This window comes from Schistocerca nitens, chromosome 9 (genome assembly GCF_023898315.1).
Source record: "Schistocerca nitens isolate TAMUIC-IGC-003100 chromosome 9, iqSchNite1.1, whole genome shotgun sequence".
NCBI classification, from domain to species: Eukaryota; Metazoa; Arthropoda; class Insecta; order Orthoptera; family Acrididae; genus Schistocerca; species Schistocerca nitens.
Genome location: NC_064622.1, coordinates 382,408,338 through 382,428,307, shown reverse-complemented (window position 1 = coordinate 382,428,307; position 19,970 = coordinate 382,408,338). Strand labels below are relative to the sequence as shown.

The 19,970-nt window shown below is 43.7% G+C and overlaps 1 protein-coding gene across 1 annotated transcript in view; it reads left to right on the top strand.

Annotated features, from left to right (window-relative positions):
* The window catches only part of LOC126204434 (protein takeout-like), a 58,723-nt gene extending 40,823 nt beyond the window's left edge, over nucleotides 1-17,900 (top strand). Inside the window, exons 5-6 of the mRNA XM_049938823.1 lie at nucleotides 3,188-3,337; nucleotides 17,628-17,900. Coding sequence (XP_049794780.1) covers nucleotides 3,188-3,337; nucleotides 17,628-17,782 — 305 coding nt within the window. The 3' untranslated portion in view covers nucleotides 17,783-17,900. The remainder of the gene's footprint in view (nucleotides 1-3,187; nucleotides 3,338-17,627) is intronic.
* Nucleotides 17,901-19,970: the final 2,070 nt, after the last annotated feature.

The following is a 19,970-nucleotide window of genomic DNA, read 5'->3' as shown; positions in this document are numbered from 1 at the left end:
TCTCCCTCTACGATTTTTACCCTCCACGTTGCCCTCCAGTACCAAATTGGTGATCCCTTGATGCCTCAGAACATGTCATACCAACCGATCCCTTCTTCTAGTCAAGTTGTGCCACAAACTCTTCTTCTCCCCAATTCTATTCAATACCTCATCATTAATTATGTGATCTACCCATCTAATCTTCAGCATTCTTCTGTAGCACCACATTTCGAAAGCATCTATTCTCTTCTTGTCTAAACTATTTATCGTCCATGTTTCTCTTCCATACATGGCTACACTCCATACAAATACTTTCAGAAACGACTTCCTGACACTTAAATCAATACTCGATGTTAACAAATTTCTCTTCTTCAGAAACGCTTTCCTTGCCATTGCCAGTCTACATTTTATATCCTCTCTACTTCGACCATCATCAGTTATTTTGGTCCCCAAATAGCAAAATTCCTTTACTATTTAAAGGTTACATGAAAATATTACACGGTCCAGTCAAATTAACGTGACTACCACCTATCTTCGACGTCAACCTGCAATAACCATGGCAGACGGAAGTGGCAAGGTTAGTAGTGCAGGGTATATAAAACGTGTCTGAAATCAGTGCAGTTGTCGTAATGCGGAAACCGACCAGTTTATCTGATGATCTTCGGCTTTCGGGCCAAGAGTGGAAACATTTCCGAAACTGCTGAGTTTGTAAAATGTTCGCGTGCCACCATGGTTGAAGTATACCGTACGTGCAAAATGGTGCTATCCAAAACCGGCGAAGAGGCAACTGTGGTACAGTACAGGCCACAAATGACAGGGGTGAATTACAGTTGCTGAGATGCGCGCGGGCTAAAAGAAAGGCAACTGTTAAGCAACTAATCGTCCAGATGAATCAAGGGGCCACCAACAGTATTTCCTCAACGACCTTCCTGTGAAGCTTGCTGCTCATTTGCCTCCATAGCAGCCACCTGGCTCATGTTCCCATACTGACTGCTTTCGATCGGCGATGAAGGCTGGAATGTACGTCCAATACCGCAACTGGAGTCCAGTTAGTAGCGACGGGTGTCCATTTCAAATGAAGAACATTTTAGGCTCCGAAACGTCTGAAAGAAAGCACCTTGCAACAATCGTTGGAAGGGCTATGGTCTGGGGAATGTTTTCGTGGCGTTCTGTCGGTGATCTCAATGTGGGAGGCACATTGGATCAACACAAGTATGCATCTATCCTTGAGGACCACGTCCACCCGTGCATGCTGTTTGTTTATGTGCCACACAGCTCGCAGTGTGCTTGCGTGTTTCGATGAGCATTACTCACCTGGCCACCAAACTCCCCGGATTTAGACCCAATCAAGAATCTGCAGGACATCCTCGATCGTGCTGTTCGTACCATGGATCCTCAACCGAGAAACCTAGTGTAGCTGGCCAGGGCGCTGGAGTCGGCATAGCTCTACATCCCTGTCGATACTTACCAGGAAAACATTGATTCTCTTCCTGTGCGTCTCGCAGTTGTCCGCACTGCAATACTCGGATTCAGATAGGTGGTCACGTTATTATGACTGGACGGTGTAATAAGAGGTAATTGTCGAAACTTCCTGGCAGATTAAAACTGGGTGCCCGACCGAGACTCGAACTCGGGACCTTTGCCTTCCGCGGGCAAGTGCTCTACCATCTGAGCTACCGAAGCAGACTCACGCCCGGTCCTCACAGCTGCCAGTATCTCGTCTCCTGGTAGGTAGGAGACGAGATACTGGCAGAAGTAAAGCTGTGAGGACCGGGCGTCAGTCGTGCTTGGGTAGCTCAGTTGGTCACCGATGAATCAACGATCACGACGGACACTTTATTTTTCCCTGACGCTATCTTTTTCCCCTCACAAAAAACTTCGGCAATCCGATGGATTGGAGGACACGCATCGCACTACGTGCTCTCGCGGACCTTGATATCGGGCATGGACTATTGGCATTATCTACTAGAACAACACGAAATCATCCGACGCCACTCTAAATATAAAACGCATTTTGCGAACTTTCTAGGCAGCATGTTTCATAACCCCCCGAAGCGGTGGGGAGTCCCAGGTTTACGTTGTTTCGAGGGATAGGATTTACTCCCAGTGAAGTGACGAGGATGTCATTTCAGCCCTATATTTCTTTCCCTTCTTTTTTATATATGATTTTTCTTTTGGGACATTGAAATTAAATGAATAAATAAAATATTATTGTTACTAACACAGAAATTACAATGCACAATGCTTCCTTCCTGTTGCCTCTCCCTTATTTATCCTGTCAGGAGACGGGGACACCGTGGCCAGGCCTCCAAGTACGACCCCTGCCCACTCTGCCCCCTGACTGTCATTCTGTCAAAAAAAAAAAAAAAAAAAAAAAAAAAAAAAAAAAAAAAAAAGAGGACAGAGCGTAAAAAAAGATGGATAGAGCGTCTGCCATGTAAGCAGGAGATCCCGGGTTCAAGTCCCGGTCGGGGCACGCATTTTCAACATGTCCCCAATGAAGGACATCAACGCCTGTTTGCAGCTAGGGTGTCCATTTAATTATCATTTCATTTCTAGCAAAGCTGCAAAAAAAAAAAAAAAAAAAAAAAGAAAAAAAAAGTTGGTATAGCACTTGCCCGCGAAAGGCAAAGGTCCCGAGTTCGAGTCTCTGTCGGACACACAGTTTTAATCTGCCAGGAAGTTTCATATCAGCGCACACTCCGCTTCAGAGTGAAAATCTCATTCTGGAAACATCCCCCTGGCTGTGGCTAAGCCATGTCTCCGCAGTATCCTTTCTTTCAGGAGTGCTAGTTCCGCAAGGTTCGCAGGAGAGCTTCTGTAAAGTTTGGAAGGTAGGAGACGAGATAATGGCAGAAGTAAAGCTGTAAGGACCGGGCGTGAGTCGTGCTTCGGTAGCTCAGATGGTAGAGCACTTCGCGAAAGGCAAAGGTCCCGAGTTCGAGTCTCGGTCGGGCACACAGTTTTAATCTGCCAGGAAGTTTCATATCAGCGCATACTCCACTGCAGAGTGAAAATCTCATTCAGGTAATTGTCGTTAACTGCTGAGCTCACCTAAAACTTTAATCAAGGCACCTCAACCATTCTATCTCCAGCATAGAGCCGGGAACACGGGAGAACGAAGTGAACGGTGACTACAGGCTCCTCACTGACTGTCTACGCGTCTAGACAACAATGAGTACATACGCATTGTTATTTATTGTTGCAGACAACATTGATGCCCTCTTGGACCTGAAGGGCGCACCGCTGGAGAAAGACGGACACACGTACGCTGACATCAAGGACTTCAAGTTCTCCTTCGATACTAAGAAAATGACCTTCGACTTCAACAACCTGTTCAACGGCGACAAGGCATTAGGTAAGAAATTTTCCTTAATTTCGTAACGCACAGAATTGGAATTGCCCATGGAGATCAAGCATTGCTAGATTTTGCTATTATTTTCACCTCTAAATTAAAAGTACTGTACAGAAAACTTGTTGTAACGGACGGAACTGAAAGTGCGCACTATAGTCAGACGCAGTAGAATAACTCGGCTGCCGAGGCGTCAAGTGATACTTTGCCTCTAGTCACTGCGCATCGTCCCATCATTTGGTGGACACCCGATCCGAGTAAGGTGGAGCCACTGACCCTATCTTGCCTGGGGTACGCCATCATATCGTCTCCCTCTAGCGTGATAATAGTATGTTTTCCACGGAAACTGATAATGGTTTATGCCTACAGATGTTAAAGTCATTGTTCTTCTAATTATCTCTCTCTTCAGTGATGCTGTCACTTCCATTTCATTTCAGACATCAACGCTTGTAACTGTATCTCTCATACATAGTCTAATAGTAGTCGGAAAAATCTGGTCTCTTCTCTTCTCTTCCAGTCTTAAACCTCAAGTCGGAATACCATAAAAGAAAATTGGTTTAGAGGTAGTGTATTGTAATCTAAACCCTAAAGATTTGTTGATGAATTCACTGGGCTTATGATAGTTACTTCTTCTCCTGATTACCCCCTGTCAAGCTTAAATCTATATAATTGGATCGACTTAATACAACACACATTTTGAATGAAATCATTCCCGCCATTTAATTGTAATTTTATTTTATTATTAGCATCTGGCGAACTCAGGACAATGTGAAGCAGATGATATATGACGTAATTTTTCCCATTTCGTTTTTTTTGGCTTCCCAATATACCTATATTCTTTCTGTCTGTTATTCTATTCTTTTTCCTGTCTCCTGTTGTGTTTTTTTCTGGAAACCACTAACTTTTGATACTTTTCTTCTTGAATTCATTTATGTTTTGCATGTCTTTGTATGTTATTTCCCGCTCCTGCAGATCTTTTTTAAGTTACATAAACCATGAGATTTGTGTTTTTGGACTTTTTCAGAGCAGCTGAAAATTTTATTTGTCAGCCTCTAGTTATCTAATGTTTTTAAGTGGTCATAAAATGTAATTATTACTGTTCACGTTGTATCTATTATAGTCCCAGTTTTTTCAGACACTTACTTCTTGCTTCTCAGTTCCGAACACTACTTTTATATTTTTGACCCAAAGTTTTCGAATAATTTATCGCAGGACCTCAGTTTCGAATTAAATGATAAGAATCCTTTAATGTATGTGTTCTTTGTTTAGTGGAATGCCATAGTTTTTTGGCTCAATTTACGTTGGTTGCTTTGTCGAGAGCATTTGACTAGATTATCTCTGTCAAGTATTCAAATTCGGAAACTTGGTTTATTTTTCCATGTTTCGAGTCCATATGTTTTGGCACACTTTCAACGTTGGTCGTCTACACTATTTTCTCAAACGAAATGAGATATTCAGTATTTACAGATAGCTATTGGAGAATGTTTAAGTTTCGTTCCATCTTGCAGGAGCTCAGCAAAAGCTAAGCGGTCAGACGAAGGTTTTCTCTCTCTCTCCTCCAATTTTCATTTTATTTCCTCTCATCTTTCGTTCTTTTTATACATTGCCATACTACTTCCTCCAAAAAGCAATTGAACAACAGTGGAGAAAGTCCCCCCCCCCTCCCCCACCAAGCATCGATGTTTCGCCTAAAAATTTAACTTCGTAAAATGTAATACTGAAAGTTTGCCTAATGATTGCTATTGTTTTATTGTCAGTTCCAAATTTTTCTGGAACACTTAATATATTATATCTACGGAAGAATCGCTTGTGATTTTTTTTTTAAATCAACAAAGGATAAGTTAAGATTCTGGACTGGAAGCTTCTCTAATCTGGTCAAGGGCTTGAGTTTTAATACGTGTTCCTACATGATATTCTTTGGTAAAAATTTACATTAGCCGCTTCATTCTGCATATATACATCATAGATGTTTAGGGATTTCGAACCATACAGTTTTATTTAATCTGCTTACTGTTCCTACACGTGATTTTTTAATTCATTTTGCAGAGATTCTGATAGAATAGATATGTAAGAAGTAGTCAAATGAAAACGAGACGGATGGAAAAAAGTAAATAGAATATTCAATGTTTCAAAAATTGTCGCCATAATTGTTAATTAGCTCCTTTCATTGTGAGACAAGATGGTCAATGCCTTAATGGAAAAACGATCGCGGTTCCGTGCAAAAACATGACTGTAGCAAGGTGTGCACCTCTTAGTCCGAAGAATATCGATGGCATCGAAAGTCTTCTTAAGAGCTAAAAAAATGTGGAAATCGAATGGGGAGAGATCGGATGTATGTGAAGGACGTGTCAGGGCTTCCCAGGGAGACTTCTACAGAGGAGTCGAAACAATACTGGCAACATGTGCGCCTGCGATTTCCATATATTTAGAGCCCTGAAGAAAGATATTCGTGGCCCATGATTTGCTTCGTATGAAATCATGCCTTGGTACAAACATGATTTCGTAGGCAATAGCGAACATTTCCCCGTGAAGGCACTGACCACCTTGTCTCACGTTATGATATATTTACTAACTGTTATGGTGGTTACTATTGATATAATGAACAGTTTACTTACTTTATTTCCATCCCTTCCGTTTTCGTTTGACTGCCCCTTATATTAGTTGAGAGACGCAGTGCTGCCGAGGTACTTATTTGTAGTTATGCCGAGGCTTTATGTGCATAAGATTCATTTTTGGTGTATAAAGCTCTTTTGCATACAATATTTGAAGCAGTGTGATTGGGTACATGAACAAAGAGCTTGTCTGATTCGCTAACACGGGAGACAGCTACATAGAGCTGGCCGTGTGAAAATCAACTGACCCTAACGTCCGGGCCCGCGACATACAGCGTCTGGCCTTGTGCGTAGTTTATGATCATGACATAACATACACTCACCGTGAATTGCACACGTTTGAAGCGAAATCGGAATAAAAATTCGCTCATAGGCTCCACTTCGTAATATTTCTGCTTCTATGATGTTACATTGCCGAAAAGTAGATTTAATCACCGCAGCATTGCAGTTTCGATAGGCTTAAATTTTGCAACAGAATAATCAAGATATTGTTTTGCAAATTAATTTTTTGTGACTGAAGGCCCGGTGCGTTAAAATTCGTCAGGAAAATTGGTAGAGTCATCTTATTCTACAACTCTGTTAATAGCGATGTAGGGATGTACCCTACATTTTCTCCCACAAGTAAGTATATCCGAATTAATTTTTGCAGCTTTATCGTTTTGAGGTGTCAATATAACAATTTCCCAAAGCTAGGAATTTTCTTAGGCTGTTGTTTGCATTTGACCAACGAGAATGGAAGAAATGTGGTCCTGAAGTGAAAGTATTGTACGGCATAAATTACCTCGCAAAATTATTTGACCACGTTCTTTCGGATATGAACCCTTGTCACTTTTTAACAATAAATTAGAAACCTCGTGTGTATTTGTGTTGCCTCGTATATGAGACTGGATTTTCGCTGTTAAGTGCGTCGTTACGTGCGTCCGTGGGCTGTGTTGCCACAGATTTGAGCCCTTCAGGTATGCTCATGCCTCACCCACCCTTGTTCCCCGTGGTACCACTGGTAATGCCTGCCTCAAGTAGCCATAAAAAAGGATCGCAACGATACCTATGGGATCAAGATATGAATCTGAGGATTCAATCACCTGCTTCTTTAGTTTTTCGAAAACAATGGTGCACTCGCCCCATATTATTAAGCAGCACTCTCATAGAACCCTATGTTTGTCACTGTTGCTGGAGGTATCACATACTGTGTTTTCACCAATATCCAAATCGATCAGGATTTTAAACACTTTATGAGCTGTTTTACTACTGGGTGACAAAGTGGCTGCTATTATTAATGAAGCCGCAGCAAGAACTATTCTTCCTTGGCCCATGATTGTGTCAACACGATTTTAGTGAGGAATATCTCTGGTGTCCCACCAGGTGTATCCAAAAACAGAAATTCTTCCATATTGCCATTAACACCCTGACAAACACGTTGGAATACTGTGCACTGTTTTTCAATTAGATTTTGGATACCGTTTTGCAAGGCTTCCGCAAGTTCTGCTGGATTGTGCGAACATGCTGAGAAGTTTAGCGGTTTTCTCTTTGGTTTCTGAGGTGCGAGATAAAGGTTGACACTTTCGGCCAGAGCTACGTCTCACCTCGCTTCCGGAAGGAGTTCTGAAAGAGCAAGTAAAAGCGTGGTGTTCTAGCACCACAGAAATCTCGCCTCACGATCTTCATTGGGTTCTTCAAACCGCATAGCCCCCAGTCGTTTAGCCGTTTTAGTGTTTTCAGAAAGACTCGACCTTTCTCAAGGCATTTTTTTCGTAAACAAAACGAAATACAAATGCCATAAGTAGGCACCAGTATCACAAAGCGAACTCAATTAGTGCGGTTTTTTCTAGCTAATATGTCAAATACAAATAAAACTTATCGAAAAAGCATAACGATTTCGTTATATTTTTAACACAGACAGCGAAATCAATAATTCCTTGTATCGTGGCCAATTCTATTCAGTGTTAATTTGTATTCGTAATGATAAGATTTCCGGCGGCTAATTCTGTCACTGACGTGCGTTGGCGAAATTATTTCCGTCACGAAGGTAATAAACCTAACAGTGCCATCTGCTAGCGCTTTGACGTAATACCCTGTGATGGTCGTGTCACTGAGGTAAAAATTCGGAAACTGAGCAGACTCCTAAAGCAAGGCGGTCGGAATTGGACATAGCAGTGGACATTCCGCGCAGTGGAAACTGCTATTGCCGTGTAAACGGCGCCAAGTGAGACTTTCATGCAAGACATCTTCGTTACGAGCAGCACGTAGATAAGACTACTGTGTTAAGATAACACATACACTCCTGGAAATTGAAATAAGAACACCGTGAATTCATTGTCCCAGGAAGGGGAAACTTTATTGACACATTCCTGGGGTCAGATACATCACATGATCACACTGACAGAACCACAGGCACATAGACACAGGCAACAGAGCATGCACAATGTCGGCACTAGTACAGTGTATATCCACCTTTCGCAGCAATGCAGGCTGCTATTCTCCCATGGAGACGATCGTAGAGATGCTGGATGTAGTCCTGTGGAACGGCTTGCCATGCCATTTCCACCTGGCGCCTCAGTTGGACCAGCGTTCGTGCTGGACGTGCAGACCGCGTGAGACGACGCTTCATCCAGTCCCAAACATGCTCAATGGGGGACAGATCCGGAGATCTTGCTGGCCAGGGTAGTTGACTTACACCTTCTAGAGCACGTTGGGTGGCACGGGATACATGCGGACGTGCATTGTGCTGTTGGAACAGCATGTTCCCTTGCCGGTCTAGGAATGGTAGAACGATGGGTTCGATGACGGTTTGGATGTACCGTGCACTATTCAGTGTCCCCTCGACGATCACCAGTGGTGTACGGCCAGTGTAGGAGATCGCTCCCCACACCATGATGCCGGGTGTTGGCCCTGTGTGCCTCGGTCGTATGCAGTCCTGATTGTGGCGCTCACCTGCACGGCGCCAAACACGCATACGACCATCATTGGCACCAAGGCAGAAGCGACTCTCATCGCTGAAGACGACACGTCTCCATTCGTCCCTCCATTCACGCCTGTCGCGACACCACTGGAGGCGGGCTGCACGATGTTGGGGCGTGAGCGGAAGACGGCCTAACGGTGTGCGGGACCGTAGCCCAGCTTCATGGAGACGGTTGCGAATGGTCCTCGCCGATACCCCAGGAGCAACAGTGTCCCTAATTTGCTGGGAAGTGGCGGTGCGGTCCCCTACGGCACTGCGTAGGATCCTACGGTCTTGGCGTGCATCCGTGCGTCGCTGCGGTCCGGTCCCAGGTCGACGGGCACGTGCACCTTCCGCCGACCACTGGCGACAACATCGATGTACTGTGGAGACCTCAGGCCCCACGTGTTGAGCAATTCGGCGGTACGTCCACCCGGCCTCCCGCATGCCCACTATACGCCCTCGCTCAAAGTCCGTCAACTGCACATACGGTTCACGTCCACGCTGTCGCGGCATGCTACCAGTGTTAAAGACTGCGATGGAGCTCCGTATGCCACGGCAAACTGGCTGACACTGACGGCGGCGGTGCACAAATGCTGCGCAGCTAGCGCCATTCGACGGCCAACACCGCGGTTCCTGGTGTGTCCGCTGTGCCGTGCGTGTGATCATTGCTTGTACAGCCCTCTCGCAGTGTCCGGAGCAAGTATGGTGGGTCTGACACACCGGTGTCAATGTGTTCTTTTTTCCATTTCCAGGAGTGTATTTTCTCTTCGTTCTCTCTCACGCTGTGGCGCATACATAGCAGGTCAACTACTCTTGTTGTAAATGGAACCACACTATCTGGGGCTTAATCTATACAGATAGTGCGCAACCCACCTACGGTGCGTGGTGGAGGGAACCCTGTACCACTACTAGTCATTTCCTTTCCTGATCCACTCGCAAACGCAGCGAGAGAAGAATGACTTTTCTATATATCTCCGTATGACCCCCAATTTCACGTATCTTATCTTCGTGGTCCTTGCGCGCAATGTATGCTGGTGGCAGTAGAATCGTTAGGCAGTCAGCTTCTAAGGCCGGTTCTCTAAATTTTCTCAATAGTGTTTCTCGAAAAGAACGTTGCCTTCGTTCCATGGATTCCCATTTGAGCTTCCGAACACTGAAAGTGATGTTCGAATCTTCTGGTAACAATTCTTGCAGCCCGCTTCTGAATTGCTACAATCCGATCTGGTACGGATCCCAAACACTCGAGCAGTATTCAAGAATAGGTCGCACCTGCGCCCTATATGCGGTCTCCTTTACAGGTGAACCACTCTTTCCTAAAGTTCCCCCAATAAACTACAGTCGACCATTCGTCTTCCCTACCACAGTTCTCACATGCTCGTTCCACTTGATATCGCTTTGCAACGTTATGGCCAGATATTTAAACGACTTGACTGTGAAATCAGGACACTAGTAATACTGTAGGGAACATAACAGATTTGACCTTCCTGTTCATCCGCATTAACTTACATTTCTCCACGTTTAGGAGTAGCTGCCATTCATCACACCAACTGGAAATTTTGTCTAAGTCGTCTTGTATCTTCCTACAGTCACTCGATACCTTACCGTACACCACGACATCATCAGCAAGGAACCACAGATTGCTACACACTCTGTCCGTCAAATCATTTATGTACGAGGTGCGGCTAGAAAAAAACCGGACTGATGCTGGAAAAAACATTTATTTACAATTATTTACAATTTCATGTTATCTCCTTCAATGTACTCTCCTCCTCGGTCTCTACACCGCTCCATACGAATTTTCCACTGTTCATAGCAATGCTGCAGATCATTTTCGGTAAGTCCATACATTACTTCCGTCGCTTTTTCTTTTACTGCTTCAACAGTCTCAAATCTAGTTCCTTTCAAAGCTGACTTGACTTTAGGGAAAAGAAAAAAGTCACAGGGGTCCAAATCAGGTGAGTAGGGTGGATGATCTTAGATGGGAATGTTGTGTTTTGCCAAAAACGTCTTCACTGACAACGCACTGTGAGCTGGGGCATTGTCTTGGTGAAGGATCCATGACTTTTTTCTCCACAAATCGTTCCGTTTTCTCCGTACTCGCTCACGTAGGGTAGCCAGGACGCTAATGTAGTAATGCTGATTCACTGTTTGTCCCTCTGGTACCAAATCAATGTGCACAATCCCTTTGATGTCAAAAAAAAAAAACAATCATCATTGCCTTGAATTTCGATTTTGACATTCGTGCTTTTTTTTGTCGTGGAGAACCAGGAGTTTTCCAATGCATCGATTGGCGTTTAGTTTCGGGATCGTAAGTAAAAAACCACGATTCATCGCAAGTAATAACATTTTGTAAGAAGGTGGGATCACTTTCAATGTTTTCCAGGATGTCAGAACAAATCATTCTTCGGCGTTCCTTCTGTTCAATTGTGAGACACTTTGGAACCATTTTTGAACACACTTTGTTCATGTTGAAACTTTCATGAAGAATCTGCCTAACACTTTCCTTGTCAACTGTTAACTCAGACACTGCTCTGATTGTTAAACGGCGATCTTGTCTAACAAGTTTACCGTTTTTTTCAATGTTTGCATCAGTTTTTGCTGACAATGGTCTGCCAGTGCGAGTGTCATCACTGGTGTCTTCGCGGCCATCTTTAAATCGTTTAAACCACTCAAACACTTGTGTTCGCGATAAACAATCATCGCCGTACACTTGTTGTAACATTACAAACGTTTCACTTGCAGATTTTCCTAGTTTGAAACAAAATTTGATGTTAACACGCTGTTCTTTCTGTACACTCAACATTTTCCGACGCACAGACAAAACGTCAACTACTTAAAACAGACGCCACGGGCAGACTGAGTGCAGGAGGCAGATGAAACTCGAGCAGTAGGCGGAGCGAGAGTCACGTGACAGGCCACGCGACTTTCAGCCTTATTGCATTCGTTTTATTGTTTCACCAGTACTAGTCCGGTCTTTTTCTAGCCACACCTCGTATATAAAGAACAACAACTGTTCTATCACACCTCCCTGATGAACACGAGACGTCGAGGACAACATACTGGGTTTTGTTATTTAAGAAGTCTTCGAGCCACTCACATATCTTATGAAATGTACCCGGACACCTATTAGAGGACATTAACATGGGCGCTATCACCGTTTTGCCACCTCAAATTCTGTCTTGGACACTTTCAGTGAGGTATCTTAGCGTCTCTGGATTAATGGCAGTCCAGTATTCCTCAGAAGCCTAAACCAGAAATGGTTGGGGGCTTGGAGCGATGTCGACGTTCTACTTCATCCCAAAGATCTCTTGTTCGGTTTAAATCGGTACTATGGATGTGCCAGTCCATTTCAGGAATGTTGTTATCCAGAAACCACTGTCTTACAGGTGCTGGTTTATCACAGCATGCATTATGGTACAGATACAATCACCGTGTCCGAACTCTGTACGCAGCAAGCGGTAATGTAAAACGTGTTCACATCCTTCCGCATTAAAGGTTTTCTTCAGCGCAAATAAAGGAACCACATCGTAACCTCGAGAGACATCCCCATACGGTAACAACACCTCCTCGCTGTTGGCTCTACATGTGTTGGTTGGTGACGTTCTCCAGAAATTCGTCAAACCCAAATCGTTCCATCGAATTGACAAAGGTTATGGCGAGATTCATCACTTCAGATAACTCGTTTCCAGTAATCCACTGAACTGCATGTCAAGTGTCGCTTACCGATGATTACAGGAATGTTTACCTTATGAGGATCTGCTCGATCACTGTGCTAGCTTCACTTTGGTAGCATTTCGGAGTGGTTCCTTCCGCTAATGTTGTGCGACTTTTTACAACCGCCCTGTGCAACACTCGATCGTCCCTGCCCGTCGGTGCATGAGGTTTGCATGGTCGTAGCTTTTGCCATGGTTGTTCCCTCACGTTTCTAGTTCACAGTCACATCACCGACCGTCGACTAGGGCATCTTTGGAAGGGCTGAAATAGCCTTGATGGGTTTGTCTCTGAGGTGACACCCAACGATTAGTTCATGTTCGAAGTCTCTGAGCTCTTCTGACCGATTCATTCTGCTCTTACTCTGTTTCTCTGCTGTCAACACAATACTCCCCGCCTCCTTTTATACTATTTGGTTTGCCTTTCGTCATGTCCAGTGGAGTTTGGCATTACATAGATGTATCCGGATACATTTGATGGGAGATTGTATTTACTTCATGTAATTTTTGGAATAAAACCCACATACTGTGGGGTCCTGCCCACTGGTATCATACAGGGTGCCTAAAGGATGCTGCGTTCTCGGAATGTTGTACAACAGTTCCAGAAAAATCAATTAATAGTTGTTTTTTACAAATTAGAAGAATGACAATATGTAACTTGTATTTACAACAGGTGGTCGCAAGCAATGGGCGTCATACAAATATGTGTCCTTTGCTATAAACAATGTTCGTGCAAGCGATTGATATGGATCACATGTCACTGCTATCGTAGCACTCTCTGTTAGGCCGTGCTAATACTGTCCGAATACTGAGCTAGTACTGAGCGGTCGAGGCTGGCAGGAGCGGCGTTTATATTCTCCTCTTGTAGAGGCCGCTCCTATCGTGGTGCGGTCCTAATCAGCGCACCATTGGCCGACGTCGTTTCACTGCCTTCTCTTGTGTTCTTCGTCTTCGTTCCGGCGCTTGTGGTTACGTCAGAACACATACAACCAGGAAATTCTTTTTGAAAGTCGTTTGGGTGTAAAAGTGTTTCGTGATTTTCTTCTTGTGTGGGAACCATAGCCTTAATACAGTTTTTGAAGGAAACCGTTTCCGCCATTTGATTGTAAGTTTTTGTTATTTGTTTATTTCATTACCTCAATATCGGCTGTAGCGCCATTTTCAAGTGCAGTGGTGAGAAAAGGTCAGTAAATACCAAACTTATATAAGTCCACACACGTTTTGTAGTGTTTCGGCGTCGACATGTCTTCCAGACATGTTCCATATTTACTGACTTTTTTCATCATTGAAAATGGCTCTACAATCGAAATCATGGTAATATAATAAATAAATAATAAAAACTTAGAGAAATGTGTTTCAAAGAGGGGGAAGGAATGCTGGCCCTGAATAATCCCGAAAATAGCAGAATAACGGCAAGATACTTTCAGAAACGTCTGAGCTATGAAGAATGAAAAAAGGAAAAAGAGAATTACCCAAGCAAATTCTATCATTGAAGCTGGAAGATTCACAGCCACCAAACTTTCAGAAAATTGAAGACAGGATCGTTGTTGCAAACTTGTGGAAACCTGTGGATGGTGGGATTGTCAAAAAACTACAAAACGCAATCAAAAGTATCTGGGTGGCTAAACAAATGCCAGAAGATTCAAACGCAGCGCTTAGTTATCAATTGCACAGAAAACCTGGCAAGTGTGAGTGGGAGTCGTACGTATATAGACAGTTCCTCGACAGAGTTATAATGAATGAGTTTGCGAGTATCCAAATGCGAGTGGCTAATTATGTGACATAAATGTCGGTAATGTTTTATTACATTAACGCAGAAGCTTAAATTACACTACCAATTTCAACTGCATGTCTACATCCGTTCGTGAGAGAAAGGGGTCTTAACAAACGACCGTATCTTATGACTCAGGGATGAATGGTAAGGGGTCGAAGTTGAGTGACTGTAGGAAGATACAAGACGACTTAGACAAAATTTCCAGTTGGTGTGATGAATGGCAGCTGTTGTGTTGGCAGAAGAGCCAACACCGTGTTACTAGTGGAGGCCGAAATGCACGCGTTTTAGCTCACGCAGGCTGGCGTGAGGAGGGAAGGACTATCCTGACGTGAACTCTGGAACTTCACAAGGAATTAGAATTCAGAAAGCGGACGGAATTAGTTTGATACTTAACTTTAATCCATTCATGATGAACGTCGCTCTTGAAGGTACATGATTCACAATATCAATATCAATAGTAACTGAATATGGCGCCTTGCAAGGTCGTAGCAAATGACGTAGCTGAAAGCTATGCTAAACTGTCGTTTCTGCAAATGAGAGCGTATGTAGACAGTGATCCATCGCTAGCAAAGTCGGCTGTACAACTGGGGCGAGTGCTAGGGAGTCTCTCTAGAGTAGATCTGCCGTGTGGCGGCGCCCTGTCTGCAATCACTGATAGTGGCGACACGCGGGTCCGACGTATACTAACGGACCGCCGCCGATTTAAAGGCTACCACCTAGAAAGTGTGGTGTCTGGCGGTGACACCACAGCAGCTAGCCGTGAATCTGGAAAAATGTAAATTAATACAGATGAGTAGGAAGATTGTACCTGTAATGTTAGGGTACAGTATCACTAGCGTCCTGCTTGACGCAGCCAGGTCGATTAAATACCTGGGCAAAACGTTGCAAAGCGATATGAGGTGGAATGAGCATCAGAGAATTGCGGTAGGGAAGGCGAATGGTCGACTTCGCATTATTGGAAGAATTTTAGGAAAGACTCGTTGACCTGTAGAGGAGACATATTATAGGGCGCTGATACGACCTGTTCCTAAGTGCCGCTCGAGTGTTTGGGATCCGCATCAGGTCGGATTGAAGGAAGAGACCGAAGCAGTTCAGCTGATAGATTCATTATATTTATTACCGGTGGGATCGTATAACACGTAAGTGTTACGGAGATGCTTTGGGAAACTCAGTTGGGAATCCCTCGAGGGAAGGCGACGTGCTTTTCCAGAAACACTGTTGAGAAAATTTAGAAAACCGGCATTTGAAGCTGACTGCCGAACGATTCTATCGCCGCCATCATACATTGCGCATAAGAAACACGAAGATAAGATACGAGAAATTAGGGCTGATACGGAGGCATATAGATAGTCGTTTTTTCCCTGGCTCTATTTGGGAGTGGAACGGGAAGGTAAATGACAAGTGGTACACGTCACGCACCGCCGCGCGCCGTGCGGTGGTTTACGGAGTATCTCTGCAGATGTAGATGTAGATGAGTGGAGTTAGAAGCTTAATGTTTTTTATGTCGCCAAGACAGCGTAGACCGTACTATGTGATATGTTTAAATTTGATAATTCATCGCACCCCTGAGAAATAGAGGTCTCAATAGACGTACGGACAGAAAGACGGATAGCAAATGAAAAAAAAGTGATGTAATTGCAGATTAACAACTTTGGGATTTTTTCCTTTACTTATACTGTGAAATCTTACTTTTTGCCAAATTTCATTACTCTAGGCCAACGGGAAGTATCCTATGGGTTTTGATGAGTGAGTTTGCATCAAAATATTGGACATAAATGGCAGTATCTGAGAAACTTAAATTTTTTTGCAGCATCAAGGGGCCATAGACCTTATCATTTGATATAAATATCAGTTCGATACTTTTATCCCTGACACTGAAAAAAGTATATCGTTTCATTTTAATGAATATACTTCCTTATTTTCCTTATCTCCGAGGGGCATAAAAGGGAAGCAGTGATTGGGAAGGGAGTGAGACAGGGTTGTAGCCTATCCCCGATGTTATTCAATCTGTATATTGAGCAAACAGTAAAGGAAACAAAAGAAAAATTCAGAGTAGGAATTAAAATCCATGGAGAAGAAATAAAAACTTTGAGGTTCGCCGATGACATTGTGATTCTGTCAGAGACGGCAAAGGACCTGGAAGAGCAACTGAACGGAATGGACAGTGTCTTGAAAGGAGGATATAAGATGAACATCAACAAAAGCAAAACGAGGATGATTGAATGAAGTCGAATTAAATCGGGTGATGCTGCGGGAATTAGATTAGGAAATGAGATGCTTAAAGTAGTAAAGGAGTTTTGCTATTTGGGGAGCAAAATAACTGATGTTGGTCGAAGTAGAGTGGATATAAAATGTAGACTGGCAAAAGCAAGGAAAACGTTTCTGAAGAAGAGAAATTTGTTACATCGAGTATAGATTTAAGTGTCAGGAGGTCGTTTCTGAAAGTATTTGTATGGAGTGTAGCCATGTATGGAAGTGAAACATGGACGATTAACAGTTTGGACAAGAAGAGAATAGAAGCTTTCGAAATGTGGTGCTACAGAAGAATGCTGTAGATTAGATGGGTAGATCACATATCGAATGAGGAGGTATTCGATAGAATTGGAGAGAAGAGAAATTTGTGGCACAAATTGACAAGAAGAAGGGATATGTTGGTAGGCCACATTCTGAGGCATCAAGGGCTCACCAATTTAGTATTGGAGGGCAGCGTGGAGGGTAAAAATCTTAGAGGGAGACCAAGAGATGAATACACTAAACAGATTCAGAAGAATGTAGGTTGCAGTAGGTGCTGGGAGATGAAGAAGCTTGTACAGGGTAGAGTAGCATGGAGAGCTGCATGAAACCAGTCTCTGGACTGAAGACCGCAACAACAACATCTCTGTTGGTACAAGATTTAAGAGTATGACCCATAACATTAAGTTACGTACCCCTTTGTGTGCGTCCTAGGATTTACTGAGACATTTTTTTCACTGTTTTGATCCTTTCAAGAACAAAAGGTGTTCATCCTTTAGTGATTAGCCTTTTATACAATAATAGAGCCTTGAAGTTTTGGGACCCCTTCCTCAGAGTTAGTTCAAGTGACTAATCACCTATCTCATGCATGCCGCTGCGGCGCAAAATCTCAGGTATTTTCCCGCACATGACTTGCATCTCAATGCTGCACTCAGTATTCTAGTCTGCCAGTTGTGCCAGTTGTGGGCGTAACTTTCTCGATGTGTGGACTCGGTAGCCTTTGTTGACCATGTCTTCCACTTTCTAGGCGACAACATGAACAAGTTCCTGAACGAGAACTGGGAGGAGATCTTGAAGGAGCTGAAGCCAAGCATTGAAGAGGCGTTCGGACTGGCATTCAAGGATATTGCCAACAACGTGTTCCACAAGGTGCCCTACACCGATGTCTTCCAAACCAAATGAAGACAGCGTCTTCGTGTCACTCGTCAGAATAGCGCACCACTGCTGCTCCATCCACACATCTGTCAAACCAGTGTACTTGTAGTATACACCACAAATAAATAAAACTGTGTGTACTTAATGTGTTTCCTTTCATTCTCCTGATGACTGCACAGTTCCTAAAGACACGCTGAGAGCTCTCTTATGGCCGGATAAGGCGTACATAAGCACTTGCAAATTTATAGTATATGGTATACTAGGGTAAGTATCACCGAATCCTCAATTTCAGAACTCATCGTTGCAAAACGCTTAAGTAATTTACATGCAGAAGAATAGAGAGGCAAGTAGATGAACAGGCAGGGGAAGATCAACGTAGTTTCTGGAGAAACGCAAGGAAATATGAGGTAATATTAACGTTCAGACTTATTTTAGAATATACGTTGTAAAGTGACATAAATATCTTTATACACTGAAGCGCCAAAGAAACTGGTATAGGCATGTACTCGTATATTCAAATACAGAGATATGTAAACAGGCAGAATATGGCACTGCTGTGGGCAAATGCCTCTATGTAAGATAACAGGTGTCTGACATAGTTGTTAGATCAGTTACTGGTGCTACAATGGCAAGTTATCAAGATTTAAGTGAGTCTGAACGTAGTGTTACAGCCGCCGCATGAGCGATGGGACACAGCATCTCCGAGGTAGTGATGAGCCGGGGATTTACCCATACGAGCATTTCACGGGCATACCGTGAATATCAGGAATCCGGTAAAACATCAAATCTCTGTGACCGGACTGAAGAGAATTGTTCAACGAGACGAAGTGCAATCCTTCCGCAAATTGCTGCAGATTTCAATGCTGAGCCATCAACAAGTGTCAGCGCGCGGACCATTCAACGAAACATCACTGATATGGGCTTTTTGGGCCAAAGGTCTACTCGAGCACCCTTGATGACTGCACGACTCAAAGCTTTACGCCTCGCCTTGGCCCCTCAACACCGACATTGGACTGTTGATGACTGGAAATATGTTGTTTGGTCGAACGAGTCTCGTTTCAAATTGTATCGAGCGGATGGAGGCGTGTGAGGCGTGTGCAGTTGGGATATGGGACTCCTGATAAGTCTAGATACGACTCTGACAGGTGACACGTACGTTAGCGTCCTATCTGATCACCTGCATCCATTCATGTCCATTGTGCATCCCAAACAGGACAGTGCGACACCTAACGCGTCCAGAATTGCTACATAGTGGATTTTTGGACAGCCCTTAAGGATACATGGTGTCAGATTCCTCCAGCACTACTTCAGATGTCAGTTGAATCCATACCACGTCGTGTTGCAGCACTTTTGCGTTCTTGCGGGGGCTCTAAACGATGTTAGGCATCTGTACCACTTTATTTGACTCTTCAGTGTATTTACAAGTATACTCTGCTCACATTCCTCATACACATTGCGTGCATGTATAAACAAATAAATATTTACATGAGGCAAGCACACACACACGCGCACACACACACACACACACACACACACACACACACACACACACATACACGCGCGCGCGATTACTTACACTGTGATTAAAGGGTCATACTATTACGTACTATTTACATCTAGTCTCATCCTCTCTCTCTGACTCAATCAGAGTCCTCCATCCCCTCTCTCTCCACAAGTGAATAGTGTGTGTGTGAGAGAGTTTCATCCCATCACCACAAATGACTCTTTTATCGTACCCTTTTATCGTTTTGAGGCGACAGGCTGACTTTTGATTGCAGCACGTGTACACCTCATATCCTCCCAATCAAATACTAGCCTACTGCAGCTGTGACATGGCACTGTGAAAACCACTGTACAGGCACTGCGAACAGTCCTCGATAGGAAGGTCACTCGATGCCAAATAATGCACACCGTTAGCCCAAGTCTGGGTGCCACCTTGCAATGTGCGATGTTATTACAGTTTTGGCTCGGAAACCTACAAACTCCGAACTCCTCGTCTTTCGTTAAGGCCAATAACCATTTTGTTTTGAGGAAGAATCTCATAAGAATGATTAGTTGTGTATGAAGACATGTCGAATTCTTTACTTTGGCACCTCATGTGTATTGCAGTTCTTCACCCAGTAGATGAAGCTGACTGTATCCATATAAAGTAATTTAGGACCAGGGAAACGAAACCTCATTTTCTGGAGTTTGGAAAGGTCTAGTATGCCCATCC